This window comes from Neolamprologus brichardi, chromosome 20 (assembly GCF_056152115.1).
Source record: "Neolamprologus brichardi isolate AB-2024 chromosome 20, ASM5615211v1, whole genome shotgun sequence".
Taxonomy (NCBI): domain Eukaryota; kingdom Metazoa; phylum Chordata; class Actinopteri; order Cichliformes; family Cichlidae; genus Neolamprologus; species Neolamprologus brichardi.
In genome coordinates, this window is record NC_142123.1 from 5,745,617 (window position 1) to 5,763,702 (window position 18,086).

Here is an 18,086-nt window from a genome sequence, read left to right on the forward strand (position 1 = left end):
TCATATTAATTCCTCAGATCGCAAACAAGAGCATTGAGTTTACTAATGAAGTCATATTTTCTATGACCTGTAGTTATGGTGTAGTTCCATCACTCTCTCCTCCAGCTCGCGCGTCTGGTTGGGGGCAAAGTGGAAATCGCTGACGTAGTCTGGACCATGTTCCTCGGGCTCATAGTCTCCCAGTTCCGCCTGGACTGTGTAGGAGCCCAGAAGGGCGTGCGTGACAAATGAGCATGGGAGGCGACCTGACAGGATGTCATCCCTCAGCTGCAGGCACAAATAGTACCTAAAAAAAACAGAGGCAGAGATGCTGGTAACACTTCCCTTCAAGATCTAAGTGTCAGCCTAACTGGAACATCTGAAGGAATCGAGTACTGTAATGAGTCTCAGCCTCAATTCTTTGATAGCAGGCTACTATAGTCCTATTAAACGATTTAGGTCAAAGGTTCAAGAGAAGTTAACAATGACCAGAACACTATTTTTTGAGTGCAGTGGTTGATATAGTTGATGGTTGATTTGACAAGCAAGCTTAACAGAAGCAGTCAGACCTACCTGGTAATGTCTTCAATGAGCACAGATGGGTCTGGAGGGTAGAACTTGACAGCAAACCCGAAATTCCAGGGACCAACTGTGGACGAAGCCCCAGCAAAGGTTGTTTAGTGAAGGATGTCTGTGCCTCTGCTGTTTTTTGCGCGGACTTGTTCGACTGTGCGTGCATATGTGTGCTTGTGTGTACAGTATGCGTGCATCTGCTGCACTTACCCCGGATTTGCTTCTTAATCTCTTTAGAGGGATCCAGCCAATTCTGATAAAGAAAGAAAGAGACAATCCCCTTTGAGAAATTCCACCTCCATATTCTTGTTTAAGAGCCCTTTAAAGAACTGGACCTCGCTGATTGCTCTCCCTTTTATAACTCTGTTCCCTTGTTGGATTCAAGTGTATTCATGAAACTCGATGAAGGCTTCTATAAACACAGAAAGCATTAATATTAAGGCCGATAAATGCCAGTTGAATTCAGTTCTGTCTGCTTAATGCCACTATAGCTTTCATGGTGGACTGCAGACCCTCTGCACTATTTTTAAAAGGCCATACTGTCTAATCACATTCTAAAATATTAAAGGCCATGTGTGCCACTTTCAGGCTGTAAGTGGTTAAGCAAAGTTAAAAGGGCAGCCAGAGGTTCACTGCTTTATAACACCTGGAGAAACCATTGAAGCAGGAGTTAAATGGACTGAAGGACTGGCTGACATTTCTTCTGAAGTCAGTGACAAAAACCCAAACAAAACAGTAAATACTCCATAAAAAGCAACCACAAAAAAACCACTTGAAAACTATCCACAAAAGAGCCCAAATTAAACCCCCAAATTAATGGTCACTGTGGTAATAAAAATGTAATTAAATGACATTAAAGCTCAGTATAATAGCTTGACAATAGCAGAAGACTGTGGAGAAACCAGAAATGGGGGGGTTTTCTATTTAAAGTTAGTCTTTCTATCAAAAATCAGCAGCTCAAACTTTAGGAAATAAAGTGTGTAATAAACACCCAGTGTACACGTGCATGTGTGTGTGTATGAAGTCTGCATTTCGTTTAACTGCAGCTGCATCTGGCGATCATTACAGAGTTTCAGTTACACATGTAAAACTGTAAAAGTGAATAAATAAACGCACAAGTAAGATGTCCTGCTGTGCCCATCTATGCATATCTGTGTGGGTGTGTGTGTGTGTTTGTGTGTCTGACCTTGGTGTTGTCTGTGTCCTGGAAAGTCAGGCCAAAGTAGTCCCTCTCCAGCAGGTTCAGATGGCCACACACCATGTCCAACAGAGTCTGGCCCTTGGCAAATTTCTGTTGCGCGTGCGCACACACACACACACACACACAAGCACACATAGTAAGTGGGACAGCATAAAGGTGCAGGCCCAAGTTGTATGAGCAGAAAATACTGCAAAAGACAAAAGGAAGAGGAAAAATGGTAAATGGCCTGTATTTGTATAGCGCTTTACTAGTCCCTAAAGACCCCAAAGCGCTTTACACAACCAGTCATGCACCCATTCACACACACATTCACACGTGTGTGTGTAAAAAAAACAAACAAACAAACACACAAAAGTGTAAAAACACTGTTTTTTTAAAGATGTGGAAGACTAAGCTGGCATCTGCTGATTAGAGTTTGAAGAGACAGCTGAACTGGAGGGCAAAATTAGATATATGTTTTGCGAGTGTGTTGTGAGTTCCCCAATGTGAGCAATTTGGGGAACAGACATGTCAGCCATCTCTTGAATATAACAGAACTTGTGGTGCTTAAGGGGCCAAAAAAAGTCACAAAAACTAAGTATCAGCATTTCTTTCCAGAAATCATGACCTGGTTACTCTGCAGCCAAAAGCTCCAAAACTGGTCCACCCACGCGCAAACAATATAGACAGATAAACGGCACTACAGGCCAGAGTAAAACACATAAATGTTACTTTGGACCCCATATCATTTGCACATGTTACTGATATGATTGCATCAGGAATCCTTTGCTGTACAGCCCAACTTGTTCTCCAATCAATATCTAAACTACGATTCAGAAAGTGTAAGCAAAATGTACAATCTGTAAAACTGTAATGAGACATTTGTGATTCTAAAAAAGATAAGCACTTGAGAATCTGTTAAAAGTAGATATCATTTAATGCAACATCTTTGTCCTTGTTTCATTACACAAAGGAGTCACTTTGGTCAGCCTTGTGTGTTTTTAAAGTGCTATATAAATAAACGATGATGACGATGATGATAAGGAGTCCGAATTATCAGTGACATAAAATCCACCCCAACCGTGGTCTGAGAGATGCTCCCTGCCTGTCCTCCCCTCTGCTGAGTGGGAGGAGCTCCTGCATAGTCTTTATGCCTTTATAAGGGAAGGAAGAGCGTTTCACATCAGTGGCGTTACACCAGACCACACCTATTTTCTATCCAGCCCTTGGGGGCTGAAATCAGGGCCTCTGCGGGTTGCACAGACGGCCTTGGCAAAAACGCTTTTTCCACACACATGCACGGACATGTGCACACATACACACACTAACGAATGCACAAGCACACACCAGCTTCATCTCCTAGGGAAACCTGGCTCCTAAAGCAACCAAGCAGCTGTTACCATGGAAACAGAAGTAATAGCGCGGTGCCCTCACACGTTCTCTATCTCTGGTTACTATAAGGCCACCATGAACCTTAGCTCGGCTCTTGTGAGAAAAACTGGCAGTGCCATCAGGCCAACTTTTAAAAAATTAAGAAGGGGAATGAATTAACCATTGGAAGCTAATCTGCCTCTCTACCAGTCAAATAAATAATAATTTAGATCTTGCTGCACTAAGGCTGCCATGGCTGAAGCAGAAAGAATAATGCTGATTGTAGCACCCTCAAGGATTGACGTACGCACGATGTAGTTATAGAACAGGGTTTATTCTGGTCTTGGCAACCCGTGAGAACTGCTCACGGACAAACAATAAACAAAACATCACATTAAAATGCGCTCTTGTACTTAGTGCCAATCAATCAAAAGTCCTTAATTACAGAAAATAAAACATTTAAAACACACAAACCTCGGAGGTGCTAAATAGTCCTTTATGGCCTTATTGCCTTATCCTCCATCTTCTTTCTCAATTATTTCTACTCTTTCAACGATATTTTCTCCATGTGTGGAGCTAACTGTGAACTGCAGCACTGCACCACCAGAGGGCGCAAAAGAACAAAATCCAGACATACAGCTTAACAAACATCAAATGCAAAAGACCGTTACACTCCCACCAATCACTTGTGATTTTAAAGAATAAAGTATTGCCTATGAACTAATGAACGGCTTTTGAATGAACCATCATGAATTATCCTTTAAGCAGAGTGCGGTGGAGAATCTTCTTCCGCTTCCATCAGAATGACTGTTTTCTGAATGGGTCTTTCCAGGTGCACAGGTTTGGAGGTACGTTTTCCTGCTCTATCCAGGGTTGGATCACTCAGCAGTAATTTCACCTTCCTCACTTTTCCATCCTTTCCAGGATACACCTCAATGATCCTTGCCAACTTCTACTGGTTGCGTGGAGTTATCTCATCCTTCAGGAGGACAACGTCAGTAGTCAATGGTCTGCTATTAATCACTGCCATGACTTCATACAGGAATGTCCTCAAAGAGGAGCTGTCGAGTTGTTTGGCTGATTGTTCCAGAATGGACATGAGAACACTTCTTATGGTGCGAATTTGTCTTTCCCAGACACCACCCATGTGACTAGATGCTGGGGTGTTCATGAGAAACTCACAGTCCAGTTTCCCTAGCTTGGCTTGATCCATTTCCTTAAATGCTCCAATAAACTCATTTCTAGTGCCAACAAAATTTGTACCTTGATCGCATCTTATCTGGCGAACTGTACCTCTGATGACTATGAATGCACGTAAGGACTTGATGAGGGAATCTGTAGAGAGATCTTCAAGCATTTCAAGATGCACTGCTCTGGAGCACATGCAAGTGATTAGCAAACCATAACGCTTTAGCTCCTTGCGGCCTTCTTTGACATAAAAAGGACCAAAGTAGTCCATCCCACAGTAGGTGAATGGCGGTGTGGTCTCCATCTGATCCTCTGGGAGGTCTGCCATCTTCTGCTGCTTTGTGCGCCTTCTGAACGTTCTGCATTTTACACATTTATAGACGTAAGATGACACAATCTTGCTGCATCCAAGAATCCAGAATCCGTTAGCTCGAAGTTTATTCATGGTGATCCCTCGTCCTTGATGGTATGTCTTCTCGTGATAATGTTTGACCAGTAATGCCGACACGTGACTGCCTCTTGGCAGGATTGCAGGATGCTTGACATTGGGGTGCAAAGCTACATGTGTTAAGCGTCCGCCTACCCGAAGAATGCCTTGGTCATCAAGAAATGGACATAATTTGTGTAACTTGTTAACCTTGTCTTTCATCTGCATCACATCATGGTGTTGCAAGGTTTTTATTTGCTGAGCAAAGGCTGTTTCTTGAACCATCTTTATGATCGTTAACTCTGCTTCCTTTCTCTCTTGTAGGCTACTGATGTCGTGTGATCTACTCTTGTGATCCTTTGCTCCTTTCACATACCGCTTGAGTCTAGCAACTGCCTTAATCATTCTCGACCAGTCGGAAAACTTGTGTAGGCGATCTAACAGGGACCTTTGTTCCTCCACTTGTATCTTGTGGACTTGAACCTTCTTAACCTCCGGGTCACTGGTTGATAACTCTCCCACCTTAATTTCACCACCAGGTAGATCTGGGCCTTTGAACCAGTTTGATGCTACAAGTTGTTCTGCTGTGAGGCCTCTTGAGGCGTGGTCCGCCGGATTATCTTCGGAAGTTACATACCTCCATTGGGTTGAATCTGTGCTTTGTTTGATGCGTTCCACTCGGTTTGCAACAAACACATGAAATCTTCTGGCTTCATTGCTGAGGTATCCGAGTACCACCTTCGAGTCAGTCCAATACCTTTCTTCTGAAATTTCCATTTCCAATTCCTTTTTCAGCATGTCACCAGTGCGCACAGCAACAATGGCCGCCGACAACTCAAGCCGAGGTATAGTTGTGACTTTGGTTGGTGGAACTCTTGATCTTCCCATCACCAATGAGCAGTGGACTTCACCAGTTGTGCTTACTGCTCTGAGGTAAGTGCACATTCCATATCCAGATGCACTTGCATCAGAAAAATTATGAAGTTCGTAGTGCTGTGCCTTGAAGTTCGAAGGAATGTAGCATCTGTGAACATTTACGTCTGCAAGGTTTCCCAGGCCAGAAGTCTGTCAGGTAAGTTATCATCCAAGCTGAGTTTATCTCGACACATTTGTTGCAAGATCTGCTTTCCCAGCAGAATGAAAGGTGACACAAACCCAAGTGGCTCGAACACAGAGGCGACTGTGGCCAATACTCCTCTTCTGGTGAGTGGTTTTTCCTTAACAACTACTCTGAACTGAAATTAATCTGATGCCACACACCATTGTACGCCAAGTGCTCTTTGTACTTATGAGTGCCTCACTGAGTGCCATATCTAGATCTTTGGGAGCTGCAGCGCATTCTTCCTTCGGAAGCGAAGCTAGAACTTGGGTGCTGTTTGAGATGAACTTGTGCAACCGAAGTTTGCCCATGCTGCAGAGTTTGCGTGCTTCATTAACCAGCTGTATTGCCTGATCTTCAGTGTTAACACTTGCTAGTTCGTCATCAGCATAGAAGTTGGTTTTGATGAACTTGATGGTTTCTTCATCAAAACTTCCCCTTCAGCTGCAAGATGCTTGAGGCCATAGCTGGCGCAACCTGGAGAAGATGCTGCTCCAAATAGGTGTACCTTTATCCTGTAGACAGTGAATGGAGTTTGAAGGTCAACGTTCTCCCACCACAAGAACCGTAGGTAATCTTGGTTGCAAGCATGCACATGGAATTGGTGGAACATGCGTTCAATGTCACACTTGAAAGCCACTGGGCCTACTGATCTCACTTGCAATGCATTCAAGATGAGGCCATGCCTTAGCTGTTGTAGGCGATGGAATGTGAACTCGATTTGTGGGAATAAAGTCTCTGGAATATGTTACCGGTAGGTAAATGGTCTTATTTGAGTAGAAACCTCTGACTTGTAGACCTGAGAGCTTGCGACAGGCCACAGTTGTGTTTCTTGAAGACATGGTAGTGAGCTTTAGCTGAGTCGATTCACCTTTGATATTCAGAGCTTGTGCCGTTTCTTCAAGGATAAAGGTTGTATCGCTCTGTGTATCAAGGAGCGCGTACACAAGAATTTCATGCTCTGGCTCACCTTTGGTTGACACCCATACTGGAATAAAGGAAGATGTGTGAGTGTCGTCGACATTCTGCGTGACTCTGTTAGAAGTTGCTTCACTTGTTGTTGGTGTGACACTGTTGTCTTGTGAGACGTCTGAGTTCGTTTGTCTTGTCCTGTCACTGTTCTTGGTTTGATTTTTCCTTGTTTTCTCTTCCTTAGTGCGATTGTCATGAAGACATGTTGGATGTCTTTTATTACATGTGTCACAGGTTTCTCTGCTTTCACAATCCTTGGAGCGATGACCAGAGTTCAGACAGCCAAAACATAACTTCTTGTCTTGAGCAAACTTTAGTCTCCCAACAATGCTCTCATTTATGAACCTTCTACACTTAAGTAGGCTGTGACCCGACCTTTCACAGTACACGCAACTAGCACTAACAATCCTTTCATTTGAGTTAGTTGCTAGCACCTTTGCTCCATTGCCTCTGTTCCTTGTTGTTTTTGCCCCTTCAGTTTCACTTGGCTTCAGAGCAAAGAGAGATGTTATGGGATTACAGGCAATTTTGGCTTCCCGTGAGATGAAATCTACAAATTGGCTAAAGCTTGGAAAGGTGTGAGTCTCTTCTTGCACTTCTGTAACCTTTCTGTTCCACCTTGAAGTCAGCCAATCTGGAAGTTTTGCAAGCATTTTTTGGTTTTCATTGCAGTCATTGAGCACTTCAAGCCCCTTCATTTGCGACATGGCTGTCTTACAGCAGCAAAGGAAGTCAGCAAATGCTTGAAGTTCCATACTGCCTTTAGAGCTTATCTTAGGCCATGCGTCAAGTTTGTCTCTGAAGGCCTTTGCTATGAGGAAGGGATTGCCATACCTCTCTTCGAGAACTGTCCATGCTGCATAGTATGCAGACTCTGTGCCAAGCGGGAAGTAACCTTCTATTGCCTTCCTTGCAGGTCCACTTATATATTTCCTCAGGTAATAAGTCTTCTCTTCAACTGGTATATTTTTCCTGTCGATCAGAGACTGAAAGAAAATTTTCCAATCATTATATCTGATAGGGTCGCCACTGAATATTGTTGGCTCTGGTACCGGAAGACGACTTGCATTAAGAAACACTGCAAATGCTTTGACCAGATCTTCTGTGCTCACCTCTCGTTGCGGCGTCACATTTTGTGGCGAGGAACACCGTTTCATATGCTGGTCATTGTTTTCAGACTTGACTTCACTTTTCTTGTCAGATCTGTGGTGAAGTATTTCTTCATCTGAACATTCACTTTGTTCATACACCCGCTGTCGAGCCTTTGCTGCATTCAGCTTTTTTAGTCTCAAGTCGCTCTACTTCTCTGCGCTTAGCTTCTAGAGCCTTTTGTTTTTGTGCTATTTCTGCTTCTTGCCTTTCAATTTCATATGAATTTCTTGCTTAACAAACATCAAATGCAAAAGACCGTTACGCTGATTAACAGGCAGAGGGTGCTGTCAGTGAGATTTATTTATTTATTTTGGGGGGGGGATAGAGGGGCGGCGGCTAGTGCATATATTCGATTTCCCAACAAAATGAAATTGCGACACACACCTCAGGTGGTCCCCTAAGCATGGCGATCAATTCAGATGCTCTTGATGAGATTTTGTTGTTGTTCCAATTGGATTCAATCACATCTCTGTAGCTAGTTCTGTGGCCTTTTTGTGTTAGCAGCCATTTAGCTTAATCCTAGAAATCCCCTTTGCTGATTGCTTCACCCATGCAAACAGCACGAGGAGCAACATGTTTGGGTGAATGGGTTAATGGCTGGCAAGGAGAAAGAAAATCCATTGAACTGTGGAATCAAAAAGCTGAAGGGAAATGGTAAAGATGTGGCCAGAGTTGGTATAGCTTCAGCTATCGCTACTGATCAGCTTGAAAATTCTCGTGAGCTGCTCGTTTGGAAAGGAAATCAACAAATTCGGGATGAAAATGCAGACACCACCACGGCGCCAGCTGTATAGGCCCAAGGCTGAAGCCGGACAAACACTCCCTGATAACGACTGTGATATGACTATTCTCCCCATCCCATGCAAGGACACCTGGATTGGCTGGAGGACTGTTTACTTAGCCTGATAGGGCGAAGGACACTGTCTCAGCTGAACTATGGACACGCACACACACACACTTACACTGATAAGCACTCACTCATCTCCCCCCCCCCTTTTTCCAACGCCTTCGATGCTTCTTGTCCCCCGGGAACACGAGGCAGGTCTGGGCCCGCGCTGTACAAGAGACGGCGCTGTGGAAGGATTGCTGCTGTGTTGCCTGGGGCTAGTCCTTATCCCCTACCCAACCCTGTGGCTTGTTATGTCTTATTATGTTGTGACGTGGACATTCATGTGCTTTTTTGTGCAGAGGAGTTTTTTTTGTTTCCTGTTCTCGTGCTGTCCTACCATGGAAGCACAGCATGAGGGGAGGTCTCTTTTTTTCCTCTTGTACCTTCCCGTTGTGTGGACATTTCGGTGTTTTTCTGTAACGCTACCTATCTCCGACTTGTAACCCCATGTAATGTTTGTGTCTTGTGTGTAAGGTCGGGGGGGGTCTCCATTTCGCAGCAGGGCAACCTGTATGTGACAAATAAAGGCTTTCATTCATTCATTCATTCATTCATTCATTTTACAATGCTCTGTTTGTTTTCTGTCTTAAGAAGAATAGACTTTTCCAGTAAAACACCAGTACCATTTATTAGCATAAAATGACATTTAAAATTATGTGTGGTTCTAAGAAATGGCAAATAGATGCTCTATTAATATGATTTTCAGTATTGTAGTGCAAAATCTGTGCCAACAAAGTTCATGAAATCAACTGGCAGAACAGTAAAAGAGAAGTTAATGTAACAGCCTCACAGGAAAAACATGTTACTATAGCTTTTTTATTTATCATGTAAAACAAATTTCTTATAACACAGTTATTTAAAGTGTATACTTAATGTTAAGCGAGCAGCATGGCAGTGCGTTGGTAGTCCATAGGTGCTGCAGAGAGCTTTTGTTGTAGCTGTGTGCTATCATTAGTGGGCAGTGGCGAAAATATGTGGACCATGCGTTCCACATATGTGGGATAGTCTTCTAATCAGGTGAAACTTCTGTGAGCTGAAGTGAAACTGAGTGTTGAAAGTAAGGAACGTGTCTACTCCAGTCACTGTTTCATAGGGAAACATTTAAAAAAAAAACTTTTATGTATTTTTCATGCTTCCTTCTCTTGATGGTGAACTTCACTGTCATTCCCTTTTATTTTCCACCCAACTTTTTACCCAGTTAGCATTCTGCTTAAGCATGGTGTCATTGCCACGGGGCTACATGCTCTGTGCTAAATTTCCTTTGTAGAGCTTTACAAACAGACATCAGCTCCTAACTATATATTGTGCATTATGCAATTGATGGGCGACTGATGGGTAGAGGTTAACACAAGTGACTATATCACTAGGTTTCACCTCAGCTAACGCCAGTCAGTGTATCCAATCAGTCCAAATTTTCTGATAAATAGCGTGGTTGCTGTGTGGCTAATAGTACTAACAGCCGATGCAAGGTAAATGGCCTGCATTTGTATAGTGCTTTTCTAGTCCTTAAGGACCCCAAAGCGCTTCACACTACATTCAGTCATTCACCCATTCACACACACATTCACACACTGGCGATGGCGAGCTACATTGTAGCCACAGCTGCCCTGGGGCACACTGACAGAGGCGAGGCTGCTGGACACAGGCGCCACCGGGCCCTCTGACCACCACCAGTAGGCAAACATGGGGTTAGTATTTTGCCCAGGGATATTTGGCATGCAGCCAGGAGGCAGCCTGGGATCGAACCACCGACCTTCTGATTAGTGGCTGACTTGCTCTGCCACCTGAGCTTCAGCCACCCCTGTGGCATCATAGATTCTCAGGTTTTGATTAGTGTTGTATTTTACTGCTTGGGTTGTCGGCTGTTTCCACTTTATAACCACTAGCAAATCTACAGTAATACCTAAACACTTTGTGAAGGCATTAGCTAAAAGTTACAACTTAATATCATGTTAGCAAAAAATGATTTGTGCAGTATGTGCACCATTATTCAATATTTTCCTACTATCACCTAACTACTCCCTTCCATCTGCCATGTTTTCTGTATGACTCACTTCTCAGAGTTTTCTAATCTTGTTTTTCTTACTTGAGTGGGCATTCGCATGAATTTTCCCATTTGGATGCTCATTTTTCCAACTATTCCAGTGGAAGTGTTTTCGTGCCGCACAGCCAAGATTATAAAACTGTTTGAAAAATGCCAAATATTATAAAAAGTAATTTTTGCACCCCAAGATCCTGGAAGGAGGGTGGAGTGAGTGCAACAAAATAATATAGATTGAAAGTATTTGAAAGTCTTCCAAGTTCAAGCAAGTGGTACAACACTGCGGGTTACTACAAAGTCACACATGTGTGACACAGACTTCTCTTTTCTTCCCCACAAGGTATGAACAAAAACTGCTGAAGACAGGATTCAGACATTTTTTCAGCTCCATCACGAATACAGATAATCATTTCCAGTTCTCTGGTTATGCACTCTTATAGAGCACTTCAGTGAAAACATCACTCGCCAACTTTCTCTTACTGCATTCTGTGGTCCCCCCACATTATATCGCATTGAAATTGCTCTAACAATCACCAAGGAATCTATACAGCTGAATTGGGAAGCAAAGAGCACAATTAAATATTATTCATCCATTTTTTTCCACTTATCCAATTTCAGTTTGGGGGAAGGCTGGAGATTATTCCAGATGTCATAGGTTGAGTCCACCCTAAACAGGCCACTTGTGCATATCTATCTATTTTACCATCATCAGTTAACATAACATGTTTGTCTTTGGCAGGAAGGCGAAGAAACCGGAGTACTCGGAGTGAACCAATGCAGGCACAGAGAGAACACAAGCAAGATTTTTTTTTTGCTTACATACAGAAAAGTCTCTAACCAGCCTCGAACCCAGGATCTTTTCTTTGTGAGGAAACAGTCTATCTGCTGCACCATCATGCTGCCAGCAGTTATGTAACCTAATTCAGCATGTAACATTTTCTTGTAACAAACACATGTACACAATTCTTATTTGTGCATATAACAGCTTATTTGAACAAATATCACATGCGAAAACTCTCAAACATGCAAAGTGAATTTCAACAATTCACCCTCAACCTTACCGTCAAAATATACAAAATATTATATAGTAATAATTTTTTAACTTTAATTGTTATTTTTATTAGGCCCTCAGATGGGTCAGTGATTGTCAGCAACATTAATTTTCATGCATTTTTATTCTTTGTACAGTGTCATATTTTTTTTTTCAAAAATTGATATTTGAGGTCCTACCCCCCAAAAAATGCCACCTTCTCACAATACTTTAAAAGTATTATATAGTAATATTTTTTCCCACTTTAACCTCCTAAGACTCGAATATTTTCATGGCATGCATTTTTAATTTCTCTTTGCTATTTGGGCTGATTGGGACCTCAATGTAAGAACAAAGAATTATCTTTTTACCTGATGTAGTTTCTGAGAAGAAGATATCAGGCCTTTGCAGAGCAGAATTTAGTATTGTGGTCTAGACAACCCACAATGTGATGTCCACATATGTGGATGCCAGGTCGTAGGAGGTTAAATCACACAGTTTTTTAAGACTACTTCAGCTGGAAATATAAATAGCAACTATTAATTATAGTTTTTGGATTATACCCCTTTTAAAGAAGAGGGTCTCCAGCTGAGATACAGGAGAGGGTGCAAATGGACAGACTGTGGTCTTTGCATATAGGGTTCCCACATGGTGCTGCCAGCACTTCTCTTTCTATCCATGCAAAAGTCACACTGCCTTAACATTGCAGCACCCTGCAGATTTGAAAAGATTCCTTTTTTAGCCTGTAAACACCATCCACAGTTTCTACCTCTGAAGCCTCCTCGATGTCAGCCTCAGAGTCCTCAGAAGAGGATAAGGTGCCATCTTCACACTCATAGTGCACGATCACTTCCAGAGCCTCCTGTGTGCTGTAAAGTCTACCCATCTCTAAAATGACTGTTCCTGCACTACTGCTCATACTTGCTGCTGTGCAGCTGCATAAATTACCTGAGCAAGAACCAAAGTAAAGTCCAATTTTTTTTTGGTTCTTGCTGCTGTGATATCTTTGAAGCTCTGAAAGGTTACTCATCATTTACTGTTACTGAATTAGTTAATAACGCAGAGTGTGGTAAGAGAAAAGGTGGATGTGGGTGACATCCACCCACAGTTCACTCCAACCTGTCTAGAGGAGCAAGTGAGGGGCTGCGTCATGCTGCATGTTAGAAGAAACGATGGAGAATACACTGCAGATGAGCTTTCAGCTTTCCTAACGGGGGCAGAGCTTGATCCTACTGTCATGAATATTTTATTTGGTTTGACCGAGTCAACCACATGAACCTCACATTCATGAGCTGATGGTTGTTTTTGGAGTTGCTCTTTTCCGAAAACTCTGAACTATAGGTGTACAGTTTATACCAGACGTTTCTGAAGTTAGATTCACCCCCAACCGGCCACCCCTCCCTGAGACCAAAGCACTTGCTCATAGGAGGTCATATTATGTTGGGAGGTTTTGTGTTTTCTTTGTGTTATTGTATGGTCTTTACCTTACGATACAGACAGCCTTGAGGCTACTGTTGTTGTGATTTGAAGTTATTTGAATGAGAGTTTAGTTTCGCTAATGTGAACAAGAACTACATTTCTACAGTGGAAGTATGGGATAATTGAATGGAAGACTTTTTAAAAATATTGCAGTTATTCAGATAATGCAAAAACAAAGCAAGTCTGAGCAGCATGAGCTCTTGAAATGTCAGCAGAGACTGCACTGAGTACAGGAAAGCAATCCCTGAGCAGCTTTTCAAACTCACAATCTCATGCGGTTGACCGTGAAAATTAACAGTATTTGTTGGGTTGGAACAGCAGAGCGTATTCTGTATAGCGGAATTTTAAGTGGTTAAAATCTGGGTAAAACTGGATTTTTATTCCAAAACCTAGCTGTTTGAGATGGCTTTAAAACATAGGGAGTTTGGGTGATCTTGAAGGCAGTGAAGTGTTATAAGCCGGCGGTGGAGTTCTTGCTTTAATAGTACAGCTTTTGTTAAAGCAGAACTATATAACTGAGCTTAGTCAACATCAATATGAGTAGGAAGTTAAAATTGCTTCCCTTTTTTTTCTCTTTTTTTTTATTTTTTATTATCACGGTCGGTTTGCTTGGTGGACATCGTGACTCTAATTACAGAAGAAGTCTCCCTGCATTCATCATTCTGTCCCTGTTTGCCTTTTATGCACTGCTAACACACAGATACACACACTCCTATCCATATAACAGTACAACCAGCACCCTCAGTATCTATCTCCTCTCCATCTTTTTCATACACTTCCCACCCCACTCTTCATCTTTTCCTCCTCCTCTTTCCTTCTCCCATTCCATTTTCTCCCCGGTCAAACATAAGAGCGCTCATTTGTCACCTGCATGGATTTCCCGTCAAAGCCCACTACCTCTAGTGTCACAGCCCAGATGACCTGAAGAAATGTGTGTGTGCGTATGCATGCACGTAACTAAGACAGAAGGAAAGATGGACGGGTTAAGCTGGAGTTAAATCTATGTGTGTGTGTGTGCCACACCGGGATTTCTGACAGATTTCTCTGCTCGTTGGCTCCCTTAAGTAAAATATGTGAGGTCAGGTGGGAGGCAGTAAGCTTTAAAAGGAATGCAGTTGACATGACTGAGGGTGACAGGAACCTCGTTCTCAGCCGCAACACACTCGATCAGCAGCAGGTGCCAGTGGGGCTCCAAACAGCTTTGTGATTCCTGCCCAGGGTTTCCCGCTGGTGTAAAACACCTCCTCTGACACCCTTCAGAAGTCAGTTTAGTCAGCGAGCAGATTAATTTTCTGCAACACTTGATCATGACGAGCATGTGAAATTCAAATAGATGGGGATCCACTGAGTTAGAATCATCTATTTACCAACACACAAGGCTACTGAGTCACGATTTACCGAAGCCTTGTCCCCCACAATGCGGAGCTTGTCTCACCTCCATCCATCCGTCTCCTCCTTCTCTCAGCGAGAATAGCAACAGTGCTGCATTTCCTGACTCAGTAGCACGTATTACCAAGGGAGACTAAATCCTATGGAGGTGTAACGTAGTGTGGTCTGCTGAGTCAAGAGCTCTTTTTCAAACACTAGCTTTTTAAATATATATAAAAATATAATTTGCACAGCAAAAATCACGCGTGCATGTGAGTTGTCAAGCACGGCAAAACAGCCACACTGCATGTCAACGGCGCTGCAAAGCAACCTTTTAAAATGGCGTTTTTCTGATCCGTTTTCTGCATATTTTGAAGAATTACTGCTGGTGAAACACATACTTAAGAGTTTAGGAAGGAAGCAGTGTCTTTCACTGTGAAGGTGAAAAGATGAGTTTAAAAGATAATAACTTTGTACCTATCAAATAATACCTGAGAGCACCGCAACAGCAAGGTCATATGTAGCAGTAAATAGCCTATCAAAGTAAAGTACTCTGGACTTAAGTAAAATAGAAATAATTTAGAGTAGAGAGGAGGGTGGGAGCATTTTCATTTGTGATAATCACCAATAAGCAAAAATGGCAGAAATGAAGTAACAGGAGTGTGATACATTCCAGTAGAGCAAGGTCACTACTATGAAGGGCAGGAATGAGACCCCTTTTTGCTACTATGACAAATCTGCATTAAGAGTCAACAACAACAGCTTAGCCAAAATACGGGAATCATTGCATTTGAAGGCAGACTGTGTAGTCAGACAGTCAGACTGCTACGCTGTATGTTAAGCAAGGACAACATCAGATAATGTCATTACCAATCTCATTATCTCTTCCTACAAATCTGATGCTTTTAGTTGATCTGTTCCATAAAGGAAAGGCTGAGTCATTTGTAAGTGAGATGCTTCATGTGCGTCTTGATTTTTTTCCACCGTGTTTTTGTTCATTACTAAATTATTGTTTTGCTTCTATTGATACACCAACCAAAGCTGAGTAAAGACAGATTTTTACCATTTAGGCTTCTTTTTAATTTGATTTGCTTGGTTTTTCTCCCCCTGACGTATCATTTTCTTCTCAGTAATAAAAATTAAGTAGCATACCTCAACTGCGGTTTCATAGTCAGAGCCGTCAAGTAGGGTGACTTTGACGGGGACGGTCTTGGGCCGCTTGGAGCTTTTCTGGGGGGATTTGGAGGCTTTGCTGGGGGTCTTCTCTGAGTTATCATCCATATCCCCCTGGTCCTCTGGAACCTGGGAGAGGGAGAATCCTATCTCTCAGTGAGTGAGCTTAAAATTAGCATTTTATCTTTTATTTAACTGTTTGAATTTTTAGTCTTGCCCTTAAAAAAGACTTAAATTATTTGATCATATGAGGCAGTCATCAAATGCATGTCGTGTGAGCCGCTGCTCTAAGATGTTAAGTTAGTGGCACGGGCAGGATGGGCTCACTGCCTTGCATATCAACGAGAAAGCCGGAAGGCCCCTGAGTGATTGAGAGGCTTGAATAAAATGATCTACAGCTGTGCTCCCACCTGATTGGTTCTCCTGGCGTCACCCTCCATCGCAGTCTTCATTTCCCCAGCCAAAGCCTTCTCTGTTGTCATAGAAATGGATTACAGTCCTGCAACCACACATAAACATGTTCTGTCAACATCAAATCTCTTCATGCTCCAAAAACCAGTGTGAAGTGTTCACTGCTATTAAAAGCCTAAACTGCCTATAGAGTCCTGATGGATTTCACTCATGAGATGTAAGCAAAACTGCACAGAGCATTCTGAATCTTCACTTAAGCTGGACTTTGGTGTAATGAACAACCACAGGCATCTATTTCAACTTCCTGTGCAGCTGACAGCTACTATGTTTGGTATCTTTAATTATCCTTTACGACTGCAGAGAATGACCATTGTTTTTAATGTGTATGGTTATTGGATTGTGTGTAGAGAGATCTTGACGGGGAGGAGAAAAAATAAAAAAGGGGCAGCTCAGTCAGTGCTGGCTCACAGCCTCCCACAGGAGCACTCTGCATGAAGAGCGTTTGGCTTCAGGACGCTCCTTCTCATGCTAGCAAAGGAGATAGCATAAATTACATCAACCAGAGAGTCCTGCAGCAACACGCAGGACAACAGACACACTGTGATAGGAGAATGAGAAAGAAAATAAGGTGAAAGGAGGGAAAGAGGACACTGATATCGGTCTGACGATGAGACAGGACAAAGTAGCAAAGAAAAAAGGTTATGAGGCGAAAGAGACCAGAAAGAGGAAAAGAGATGAGTTAACATACAAGACTGCTGCTACAATATCCGGGGGAGCTACAGACAGATAGAGCTTGTCATTTGAAGGTGACCAGGGCTATACCCAGTTTGACTCCTGCACAGTGCTTTTTCTCCACGTGACGTACAGGAAAATGGCTCATATTCAGATTGGGTGTTACAGATAAGAAGAATGAATTAGGTAAGATAAAGCCCTGAGGGAGACTATAGCTTTACTCTGAAAGGTGAGGACGGGGTCATGGCTTTATGTGAGCTTTAGATGCAGGCTAAAATTTGAAGATTAAATTGGAAAATTTCTACAGAAATACGAGCTGTTTAAGTTCTTAAGCTGAGCTAATTTAGACTGCGACGGGTCAGTATCAGTGCCGAGTTTTAACAATGTCCCTCCTTTCCCCTGACCTCAAACATACATGATGATAATTGCAGAGTTATTAGGGATGACTCTTTATATTCTTTATCTTGAAGTACTGCGCTGCAATTTTTCAATCTCAAGATGGCGGTTGCAAGCAAGGAGTGCATACATTACTCTGTAATGTAACAATTCCCACTTAAGAAACTCCAGAATATGCAGCAGTTAATATTCATTACTAGTATAGTTATAGTTATAGTTATAGTAGAGTTAATAAGAATAGGGATTAGTGAAAAAGAGGCATGTGAAGCACTGATAAATAGTATAAAGGTGCAGAAGAGAAGTATATTTGGTCCTTTAATGGCCAGCAAAGTGTTTGCAAACCATTAAAGTGGTGGTAGTATTACAGTACAGTAGTATTTTTTTCTTTAAAAACAAAAAAAAGAGTTGGTGGAACTAATTTGCATTTTTTCCCTCAACCAGCTGCCTGATGACACTTCTGTGTTTACAATTCTGGAGTCTCGAACACAGCATGTCTCAGCTTTCATGATAGGTCAGTCTCACGCTGCATAATGAAGCCAGATCAAAGAGGAGTGCAGTCTGGCTCTTGGACGGCTGCAGATGTCACGCGCTCTATGCAGTGAATCTCCACAACTTTGAAGGGCCTG

The 18,086-nt window shown here is 42.4% G+C and overlaps 1 protein-coding gene across 4 annotated transcripts in view; it reads right to left on the reverse strand.

The window, feature by feature from the left end:
- Positions 1-18,086, reverse strand: part of LOC102795338 (band 4.1-like protein 1) — a 50,714-nt gene that overhangs the window by 15,716 nt on the left and 16,912 nt on the right. For all 4 annotated transcript variants that reach the window (XM_035905471.2, XM_035905470.2, XM_035905472.2 and 1 more), the window contains exons 2-7: positions 16,332-16,420; positions 15,901-16,050; positions 1,739-1,843; positions 763-805; positions 553-628; positions 68-286 (exon numbers count right to left, since the gene is read on the reverse strand). In XM_035905471.2, coding sequence (XP_035761364.2) covers positions 68-286; positions 553-628; positions 763-805; positions 1,739-1,843; positions 15,901-16,050; positions 16,332-16,403 — 665 coding nt within the window. In that variant the 5' untranslated portion in view covers positions 16,404-16,420. The remainder of the gene's footprint in view (positions 1-67; positions 287-552; positions 629-762; positions 806-1,738; positions 1,844-15,900; positions 16,051-16,331; positions 16,421-18,086) is intronic.